At 39.9% G+C, this 11,184-nt stretch overlaps 1 protein-coding gene across 6 annotated transcripts in view; it reads left to right on the top strand.

Moving 5' to 3' along the window:
- The first annotated feature begins 4,035 nt into the window (after positions 1 to 4,035).
- tle3b (TLE family member 3, transcriptional corepressor b) overlaps positions 4,036 to 11,184 on the top strand; it is a 40,770-nt gene continuing 33,621 nt past the window's right edge. For 2 of the 6 annotated variants that reach the window (XM_052139014.1, XM_052139006.1), the window contains exons 1-3: positions 4,037 to 5,044; positions 5,778 to 5,878; positions 6,871 to 6,934. In XM_052139014.1, coding sequence (XP_051994974.1) covers positions 5,021 to 5,044; positions 5,778 to 5,878; positions 6,871 to 6,934 — 189 coding nt within the window. In that variant the 5' untranslated portion in view covers positions 4,037 to 5,020. Of the gene's footprint in view, positions 5,045 to 5,777; positions 5,879 to 6,870; positions 6,935 to 11,184 lie in introns of all 6 variants that reach the window. The other 4 variants (XM_052139022.1, XM_052138990.1, XM_052138982.1 and 1 more) reach the window with 3 other exon arrangements.

Below are 11,184 nucleotides of genomic sequence, written 5' to 3'. Positions count from 1 at the left end.
GGCCCTACGCACAGTGCACACCTTGAGAGCTCTGACTGACCTAAACATTTCTTTCTGAGAATATTTAAGCAGAAATTATGCGTGTCCCGTACTGATGTTGTCTGTTTAAAGAACCAGCGATGCCCGATTTGCAATGAATAATTATTTTGAGTCGATTCTTTTCAGTGACTTGGCTAAACAGGGTTGCAAAACTTTCTGAATCGATTTGTGATTCATCCATTTAGTTCATTCGGACTGCTCTCTAATGGGATAATTTGGAGCGGTTTCTCACTCATTCAGCAGCATCATGATATTTAAGAACAGAGAGAGCAAACAGCGCTGGATACAGTTCATATATACCTGCAAAAAAACAAAAAAACAACAACAATACATTTTTAGTATGCCTTGAATACACTACTGGATTACATATCAATTTTAAGTTAAGAGAACTTATTTCACACATGTGGAACCACTGTCCACAATTAAAACAAGTTTTTCTGAGTGTATATCCATTTTCCCTGTTGCTTACCACCGGAGCTTATCAAATATCTTTGATAGGTAGCTGTGTTCCAAACAGGTTTATGAACAACTAACACCCCCTCCACACGAACACAGTATGATAGGTAGCTGTGCACAGAACAGGCTTATAAACACACACGCACATACACGCTGTGACAGCCAGCTGAGTTTTCAACAGGCTTTGTATCACAGGTTTCTGTGTGGAATTATTTTATTCTTTATGCTGAGATTATAGTGAATCCATCAGTACAGATGCAGATTGGATTGGAAGGAGAATCCCTAAAGAGAGGCTTTTTATTTTCCCATCATCTCTGGCGGCTTCCAAATCACAGTGCTGGATTACGGTCACAGATCCAAACGCACAGAGTCCATTTATTTGCACAACAGCATCTAATATATGCTATCTCTGAGTGAGTTAGTGATGTCATGCCATGGCTCCTGTTCTGAAAATTTGGCTTGTTACTATAAGAGGATTAGAAGTACTCATTGGCTCAATTTCTCTCTATCTCACTCTCTCACAGACACTCCACATACAACAGTCCAGGGCCAACTGCCAAAGCCTCCATCTTTCTTACTCTTGTTTTCATTTGGCGACAGTGCTCATGTCTGCATTTGTCTCTTTTGATAAGGCCTTTCTTCCTGTTTGCATTGATTAAAGCCTGACAAATCGCTCCGATACACTACGGCTCATTCAGCCTAGCACCGCACGCTGAAGCTTTTGTAAGCAGGAATGTCTCTCTTTTCAAGCCTCAAGCCCACGTATGAAAGTATGTCAATAATCCTGAGACAGAGGCACCCCACAATGCAGGCATGCCATGCAGAGTCGGACCTAGTTTTCTGCTCCACTACCGGGGAAATCAAGCAAAGAAGAGAGATGGGGAGAGGGATGCTTAGAGGAATAAAATAGGCAGAGACTGTGAAAGGAGCATTTCTCACATGTGAAGATAATCCTGCCAGCTATCATTTGGAGCCACATTAACATGTAAATTTACAGCAAGCGTGTTTGTCAGAACAGAGGTGTGAATAAACAGGCACTTGGATATGAAATGACTGTACATTTCCTCTCCAAAATTGCTTAGATCCTCTAGCAATGGTTATGTATCAACAAATAAATTTGTACTGAAAAAAAGCCTGTTGCAGATACTTGTGGTTTTATAGCTCAGGCAATAATTCAAAATTGGGGTGGGGTGCAGTCTGTCACCTTCAGCTGTTACTATGTTCGTCAAAATAGACTTGACAGGACTGTGTTAGCCTGTGTCTGTAGGTTGAGAACTCATTGACTCACACATACCTGTACACACAGTACTGTTTTCTTTTTGTGGTATCAAACAACATGTTTTGTAAAGAGCATGATGGGTCACTGAGAAAGCAGGAAATCACTTATCTTTATTTATCTCTGAGTTTGCACATACCAACAGTACACAGGTAGCTTGCACACATCTTAGTATTCATAGGCCAGTGTCTGCATTAACCCAAATTAGCTTTTGTTTTTGTAGGTATAGTTCACCCAAAAATGTGTTTCTTCTGCAGAACCCAAAGATTTTTAGAAGAATATTTCAGCTCTGTAGGTCCATACACTGCAAGTTAATGGTGATCAGAACTTTCAAGCTCCAAAAATCACATAAAGGCCACAAAAATGATTAAAAAAATACAAAAATAAAAATCAATAAGACACCAGTAGTTTGATACAACTTCAGAATTGATCCAATCATTTTGGGTGAGAAACAGATAATTATTTCAACCCTTAGATCTCCACTTTTACTTACAAATGGTGAAAGAATGTAAGTGAAAGTAGAGGTTTATACAAAAAAAAGGACTCACATTTTGATCTGTTCTCACCCACATTATCATAGCACTTTATGGATTAAACCACTGGAGTTGTATGAATTACTTTTATGCTGCCTTTATGTATTTTTTGGAGCTTCAAAGTTTTGGTCACCATTCACTTGTATGGACCTAAAGAGCTGAAATGTTCTTATAATAATCTCAGTTTGTGTTCTGAAGAAGAAAGTCATACACATCTGGGATGGCTATGGCATGATGGCATGAGAGTAAATGATGAGAGAATTTTGACTTTGGGGTGAACTGTCCCTTTTATGTTACATTTAGGCACTACCAAAATGATGATGTATTTCACTTAAATGGGTCTCATTATGACTGCTGTGTGACTGGTCTACACCGCATCCTTGGATCCACGCCAGACCTTTGTTCTAGCCAATAACCCATCCCGAATGGGATGGTTGAAAGTTATAATGCAATCGAACAATGGTTGGCTTTTCCCCAGATCTTTGTAGTGAAATGACCCTGAAGTCCTTTGGAGCACAAACATCTGAAAACTGTCCAATTAGTCAAAGGTATAGTGACTGCTCCAATTTATCAGGTCATGTACATGGTCAGGTGCCCCTCTTCCAATTGAAACTTTTTGAGAATTTTTTGGAAACCATAAAACATAAGCACATAAAAGAATTAAGTATATCAGATTACAGTGCTATTTGGTGAAAACAAATAAAGCCAGAAACAGTTGGCTACGATGAACCAGCCTTTTTGTTTTGTGGTAATGCGACTTGCATACGCAGAAAAAAAATCAAACTGATATTTAGCCCCTACTAGCTTTTCCCTCTTTTGTTTTACGCAGGGCTCTTTTTACCACATGGTAGTGACAGATTGTTTGAGCTGGAAGGAAAAGCCATTCGAAGCTAATTAAGCAGCCATTCCAAGCACTATTCGCAGGCGGGAGGCTGAGAGGCACAGGCGTTTGTCAGCGCTCTGCCCCTCGTGGGCTTGATTGACAGTTTAGGTCTAGAATTGACAACCCGTGTTGTTCTAAACCAACCAGAAGGACGCCAGTGCTCTGATTGGTCAGAGGGCCTAGAGAGGAGCGCTGTACCCCACGTGGGTCTGAGCAACACATGATAGGTTGTTTTTTTCTTTTTCTTTCGGGCGCAGTAGACGTGGGCATGGAGGGTGTTGCTGAGCAGACAGCGTGAATCAAATAATGAGGGCTGATTTCACAGATTATGCTGTTAATTTGAGTTACATTCAAAATCGGTAGCATAACTATACGTCGGCAGTGAGGGTGCTCTCTTTTGTGCCACGTTGGGCTTCCTTGGAGGGGACACAACTGAATATCTTTAGGGATATATTGTGTAGGCTCAAATCAGTTATGTTCTTTTCCTCATTTCTAAACCAGAGGCGAATTTCTAAAGAAAAACGACAGTGAAACAATGTTCTCTTGATATTAAATAACTTTTTAAAAGTAATAACATTGGCCGTTTTCAATCTGACATGTTCTTACCACGTCAAATCAATGAATTGGTTTGCCTGTAATATGTATATATATTAATAAGATACAACATCTTAAGATATGACATATATCTTGAGATTTCAGTTGGTGGCTTGACTTCGAACATTCGTCGCTCATGTAGTTTGTCTAGACTCTTGGGGAAAGAAACCTATTTAGAGTCAAAATGGCGAACATGATATCAGATTTTTTTATTGTCCAATCAGCGCGCGCTGCAAAAGACGAGCCCCACGTGGGATCACAGGTTTGATTGGTCCGTTGAAGTAAACTCCCTGTCGAGATTTGATTGGCTGCGTTTGATCGTTCTCGCGGTAGTTGAGCCCGCGTGTCAGTGGGCAGTCTGTGTGTGGTACAGTGCGAGTGTTGGAGAAACTGGGCAAAAGCGACTGAGCTGCTGGCACGTACGAGCCCAATTTTTTTTTTAAACAAACGAAAAGGAATTGGGAGATTTAACCAACAAACGGGACTTTGGCTATTAAATGGGAAAAACATTCTCGGAGTGATTGTAGGCGCTGCTTTTCAACGGTTGGGATTGTACGCAGCCCAGACAGACACCGATCCCAACCAGCGCCTGTGTAAGGTCACGAGTGGAGGACTTAGACGATTCTTCCGTGCGAGGATTTTTCGCTGTATTTACATTCGCGGAAAGGGGGTTTATGGAGACAAAGGGTAACGCTGAAGATAACTTTGTAATCAGGACTGTTTTATTTAGCTATTGAGCACTCTGTGCGTCTTCTCTGTTCCTGTTTTATATCTGAGAAGATTGCGCTCACCGTGTTTTCTTCGAGAATCTAGTGGATATATGGTTCAAACGGAATAAGTACATTATCGTTGATCAATGTATTAGGAAAATACACTAAATTGATATTTTCCTACATGGTTCTGTAATCTTGTCGGGTTAAATTCAAATGAACTGCAGTCAGGTAATCGTGTTAATGCGAGAAGACTCACGAGAAGCTTGTTAGTCGCTGCGAAAAGAAGCAAATGTGTGTTTGACTGACTCTACACAACTATTCCGTGTTTACGACACACGCGCAGATAAAAGCCTGATTCTTATTGGAGATAATGAGCCAACGCGCAGTGTATTTGTCTTGCTACTCGGTGCTGTGAAGTATAAAGGGGGTTGAATCGGCGTGGACGGACGGGCTCTCGCTCTTCTACTCTGATTACTGAAGTGCACTACGTCTCCTGGATCATCACCTTAGAAGGGATACATTCAGGATGTATCCGCAGGGCCGGCATCCGGTGAGTAACATAGTCCAAATAACACCGTATCCAACTCCTCGTGGGCTCATTACCTGGTCGACTGTTGAGCTCGTGATCTGTACTCGTGTGCACTATTGTGTAGTGTGATGTTCCTTCCGCGCAGTGTCCTTTATACATGTTTCACTGCCAGAACTAAAGCTCCATTTGTTTTGTATGTAAAAACACACACGTATAACAGGAGCGCATTGATCGTTTGAGAGGGCAGATAAAGGGGGTGGGGTGGTTGGATAAGCTTCCAGTTTTTCTCCGGGGCTGTTATAGACGCAGTGACCCGTCTGGGTCACGCCGACCGCTGCTGAGTGATGGAGGCTGTTCCCACTAGACTACCAAAACCACCGACAGGCAGAGCTCGAGGGAACGCCTGGGCACTTCTGTCAAACCACAACTGAACCCTGATGAAATATAATTTCCCTGAAATTTAGGAAGCATGAAAAGTGTTATTGACAGCAGCGGTTATACCCATGACTTTTTAAAAACATAGTGAGAGTAAAACCTGAGACCCATAGACTGTTGTAAAAGATGCTAGACTGTTGTAATATAGGGAAGGTTGGAGGCTGTTTTTGCAATTCTGGTTGAAAGGCACATGTACATCGACAGATTTAAACAAATGACACCGTTTGCTGTAGTAGTATATTGGATAAAAATGTAATGTGAGCTTCATTATTTGGCTCGACTGTAGTTAACATAAGTGACTTGATATTCTTTTTTTCAGGCACCTCACCAGCCTGGTCAGCCAGGCTTCAAATTCACCGTAGCAGAATCTTGTGACCGGATCAAAGATGAATTTCAATTCCTTCAAGCTCAGTACCACAGGTAAATACGGTTGTTATTTACCCATATTGATGTGTGTGAATCATGCATTAAACACCTGTTTAACATATGAAAGGAATTGGTCACCGTGGGTTGTGTTCAGGGTATGAAATTAACTTTTTTGCCCACCAGACACAATGGCTTGTGAATGCCCAATTTTGCCAGCCTCTTTGATATAATGTAAAATATATACACACACACACACACACACACACAGTACATATAAGTATTCACTAGGGATTCACCGATATTAAAAGGTTTGGCCCATACTGATATTTTGCCACTTATAATATTTTGTCATCAGATCACTATATACTTCAGAATTATCCTTTAAAAATGTACAAAGAGGTACAAAAGCTTTCACTGTTCTAACAAGAAATTATTTCCATTGAACATGAATTGGTTCTGTTGATCAAATGACAGGACACACTGTCATGAAGTCAAAGTCTGCTTGTGTTAATGCATATTGGTTGGTTTCCCTCATGTACGTTAGTTACCCTGTAGGTAAGTGGTGCTTTCACAACTGTCACGTCCGTTTATGGCGTTTATCCCGCATAAACGTGAGAACAAAACAGGATAAAAATGTAATATTTCATGTTCTTAGGAGTGCCAAACCTTCTACATATTGTGTCTTATTAATTCTGGAATGTGCATTTAAGTTCAGTTTTTACAAATTGTTTTACGAAGTAATTAAATCAGTTTTTCATATCAGCGTTTTCATGCTTATAATTGATATGCCGATGGTTTTAATTTGGTCAATAATTGGCCTACAAGCAACCCATAAATCGGTGCATACCTAGTTTTTGCCACTGCATGAAATACCCACATTTGGCGGGTTAATGGCTGTTAATTTCAAACCCTGGTTGTGTTGCATGCCAGTTATATTGAAATTATTTTTACTTAACAACCAAACAAGCTTTTTATGTATTGCAATTTTTCACCTGAGATGGCTGAGAAAGCATTCTGGATCTGACACTTTCCCTATCCCCTTTCAGTCTCAAAGTGGAGTATGACAAACTGGCCAATGAGAAGACTGAGATGCAGCGACACTATGTCATGGTAAGAGGAGTAAAATGTTTTTTTTTATTAAATCAGAGATCTCCTATCTGTTGTGCTTTTATGTTCTCTGAAAACATTGATTTGGTCACCAGCCAGTTATTGGAGCTAATGTTTTGTGTCCACTCACCCTGTTTATTTCTTGATGGTGTTTTCATTGATTGTACCGAAGGATCGTTGTCGAGGTTTGAAGTGTGTAGGTGTTTTTATTTGTTGTGAAATGCCTTGAGGGTTTTTTTGGGCAGGGTGTTACTGGTTGTTAATAATACTCACTGACCCGAGGTGCTGAATGTCTCTTGATTTAAGTGAGAGAATGACAGTCCTGCATGCCCTGACAGAGTTTAACCTCGGTTTAAAGTTGCAGGTCTATAATGAGTCCCATCAAAGACCTGCCCTTATCCCCAGTGCTTTTCCATCATCACAAATGTGCACTCACTATATTTGTATGTTTTTTTTTTTTATTAATTTGGTGTCATTATGTACACTAGAGGGTAGGGCTGCAAGTGTTTCTTTTGATAATCGATTAATCTAACTATTATTAGAACGACTATTCTACGATTATTGCAACGATTAATCATTAGCTCTTAACCGATTATTCAACTTGTGCCTGACTTAAAAGGTTGTATTAAACGTGCTTACTAACAATAAAGAGGACAAAATAATCTTTTAAAAATACCTCTAAATGACATTCACTTAATTAAAGGGGGAAAGAATACTTTTTATTAAGTGTAATTTAGTAAAGAAATTCACTGCAAAAAATCCTATTGTTATCAAGTGTTTTTGTCTTTTCCATTTAAAATTGTCAAAATACTTAAAACAAGATACATTTACTTGAAGCAACATATAAGATATTTAGACTTGCTTTAAGAGAATGTTTCTTAAATATACACTAAGTGCATTTTGTATACAAGTGTATTTTTCACTTGTTCATAATTCTGTGAGTGCAGTAAAGACAAAATATACTTATATTCAAGATCTATTCTCTAAAAGCAAGTCTAAATATCTTATATGCTGCTTCTCAGGTGAATGCTTCTTTTAAAGGATTTTTAGACATTTAAAAATATTTGTAACATAAGTTGTTTTTACAGCTGCTAAACTTCATTTACATTAATTGTTTTAAAGGCATTTTAGATATTTATATTGGAAAATAAGCCAAAACAAAAGCATATTTTGCTGCAGTGTATAATGGGGCAAAGACTTCCTCTCTCACCTTTCTGTTCACTTCAATACATCGTTAACTCACAAAAAAACTCGTATTAATAAAGCTGCATGTTGCCAATTTACTTCATAAGAAATGCACAGTGACATATTTTATTATTCAATAAGTCGCGAGCCAACACATTATAATCTAGCTGCATTAAGCGTGCGCCCATGAGAGGGACGAGCATCCCCACGACAGAGTGTGTTTCAGCCGGATGCAGTTTCAGTCTCTCCTCCTCAGATCGGGACATTCGCGCAACTCATAGAAGAGCCGCTGACCGCACGGAAAAATGCCAGTTTCAGAGTTTGTAGTTATTTACATTATCTGCTTCCTTTTTATTTAATAAAGCTATAACGGAATAAATATAAATGCATTTAAGATGTAACATTGGGGTGTTTCCTTTAAAGATGCTCGACAGGCAAGTTTTGCTTCAGCGGAGCGGCAGCTCCAGCTTCAATTATTCCACAATGAGAGTGCTTCTGTATTTACTTATTTGGTATTTTTGCATTATAATTCCCTCATAATTTGTGATCTACATCACCTGAGATGTTTGCGAAGTTTAGAGTGCATCTGGACTGTGATCGATGTAATTCTTCATCTCTTCAGTCAGGCACGAACTGTAGTGTTGCTCACGAGTGTCATCATTATAGTTTAGTGTGTTCTCGTGTTACGTTAAATGACACCAAACAACTGTTCGACAACAAAAAAAATTCGTCAATTCTTTATTGTCGACAACATTGACTAATCGTTTCAGCCCTAATAGAGGGAACGACACTTGAGCCTCTCTACGTTGCATGCCATAATTCAGCAAATATACAGTGGGTACGGAAAGTATTCAGACCCCCTTAAATTTTTCACTCTTTGTTATATTGCAGCCATTTGCTAAAATCATTTAAGTTCATTTTTTTTCCTCATTGTTGTACACACAGCACCCCATATTGACAGAAAAACACAGAATTGTTGACATTTTTGCACATTTATTAAAAAAGAAAAACTGAAATATCACATGGTCCTAAGTATTCAGACCCTTTGCTGTGACACTCATATATTTAACTCAGGTGCTGTCCATTTCTTCTGATCATCCTTGAGATGGTTCTACACCTTCAATTGAGTCCAGCTGTGTTTGATTATACTGATTGGACTTGATTAGGAAAGCCACACACCTGTCTATATAAGACCTTACAGTGCATGTTAGAGCAAATGAGAATCATGAGGTCAAAGGAACTGCCTGAAGAGCTCAGAGACAGAATTGTGGCAAGGCACAGATCTGGCCAAGGTTACAAAAACATTTCTGCTGCCCTTAAGGTTCATAAGAGCACAGTGGCCTCCATAATCCTTAAATGGAAGACGTTTGGGATGACCAGAACCCTTCCTAGAGCTGGCCGTCTGGCCAAACTGAGCTATCGGGGGAGAAGAGCCTTGGTGAGAGAGGTGAAGAAGAACCCAAAGATCACTGTGGCTGAGCTCCAGAGATGCAGTTGGGAGATGGGAGAAAGTTGTAGTAAGTCAACCATCACTGCAGCCATCCACCAGTCGGGGCTTTATGGCAGAGTGGCCCGACGGAAGCCTCTCCTCAGTGCAAGACACATGAAAGCCTGCATGGAGTTTGCTAAAAAACACCCGAAGGACTCAAGATGGTGATAAATAAGATTCTCTGGTCTGATGAATCAAAGATAGAACTTTTTGGCCTTAATTCTAAGCGGTATGTGTGGAGAAAACCAGGCACTGCTCATCACCTGTCCAATACAGTCTCAACAGTGAAGCATGGTGGTGGCAGCATCATGCTGTGGGGGTGTTTTTCAGCTGCAGGGACAGGACGACTGGTTGCAATCGAGGAAAAGATGAATGCGGCTACGTACAGGGATATCCTGGACGAAAACCTTCTCCAGAGTGCTCTGGACCTCAGACTGGGCCGAAGGTTCACCTTCCAACAAGACAATGACCCTAAGCACACCGCTAAAATAACGAAGGAGTGGCTTCACAACAACTCTGTGACTGTTCTTGAATGGCCCAGCCAGAGCCCAGACTTAAACCCAATTGAGCATCTCTGGAGAGACCTGAAAATGGCTGTCCACCAATGTTTACCATCCAACCTGACAAAACTGGAGAGGATACCCAAATCCAGATGTGAAAAACTTGTTGCATCTTTCCCAAAAAGACTCATGGCTGTATTAGATCAAAAGGGTGCTTCTACTAAATACTGAACAAAGGGTCTGAATACTTAGGACCATGTGATATTTCAGTTTTTCTTTTTTAATAAATGTGCAAAAATGTCAACAATTCAGTGTTTTTCTGTCAATATGGGGTGATGTGTGTACAATAATGAGGAAAAAAAACGAACTTAAATGATTTTAGCAAATGGCTGCAATATAACAGAGTGAAAAATTTAAGGGGGTCTGAATACTTTCCGTACCCACTGTAAATGTTCAGGAGAAGGTGACTATATCTGATGCTTGCAAATGGTCCCTGCCACACATGGTGCACATGTGTCGATTTTGTGCAACTGATGATGTTGTCATACTTAAAATGGCAAAAGTTATATGCGCAAGTTCTATTTTACTTCCTGAACAAGTGTGGTCCCGAGTACAGGTTGCTTTATCACTCATGCGAGAAACAGTTCTTTTGCAATCAAGCTCAGACCACCTTCTACTGGTAGTCTCTGGTTTGGTGCAACAGTATGCAAAACAGCTTTCATATTACCAATTTTTTTTATGTGAACACTGCTCTATTTCGAAACTGCCAGTGTGAAAGCCCCCTCAGTTTTTGTCTTGGATTACGTACATTGGGTCTGACACAGATGAAACATTATCAACCTTCAGGCTGATTGCAGTCTCACTCAATATTGACTCTTGTGTGCAATTCATGCATTTCTCTAATATTAGTGTGGCAGAACGGTAGTTATTAGAAGTCCAGTGAGTGGAAACTGAATTCCATCAGGATATGATGTAATAGTGCACAAGTTGAACAGTGTCCTTGGAGGACAACAATGTCAGTGTCAAAAAACTGCCATAATAATATTATATACTAATAATATTTAGCACTTTCAATTAGT

This window comes from Xyrauchen texanus, chromosome 2, assembly GCF_025860055.1.
Source record: "Xyrauchen texanus isolate HMW12.3.18 chromosome 2, RBS_HiC_50CHRs, whole genome shotgun sequence".
Classification (NCBI taxonomy): Eukaryota; Metazoa; Chordata; class Actinopteri; order Cypriniformes; family Catostomidae; genus Xyrauchen; species Xyrauchen texanus.
Note: the sequence above shows the minus strand (reverse complement) of the source record. Positions and strands in the feature narration are given on the sequence as shown.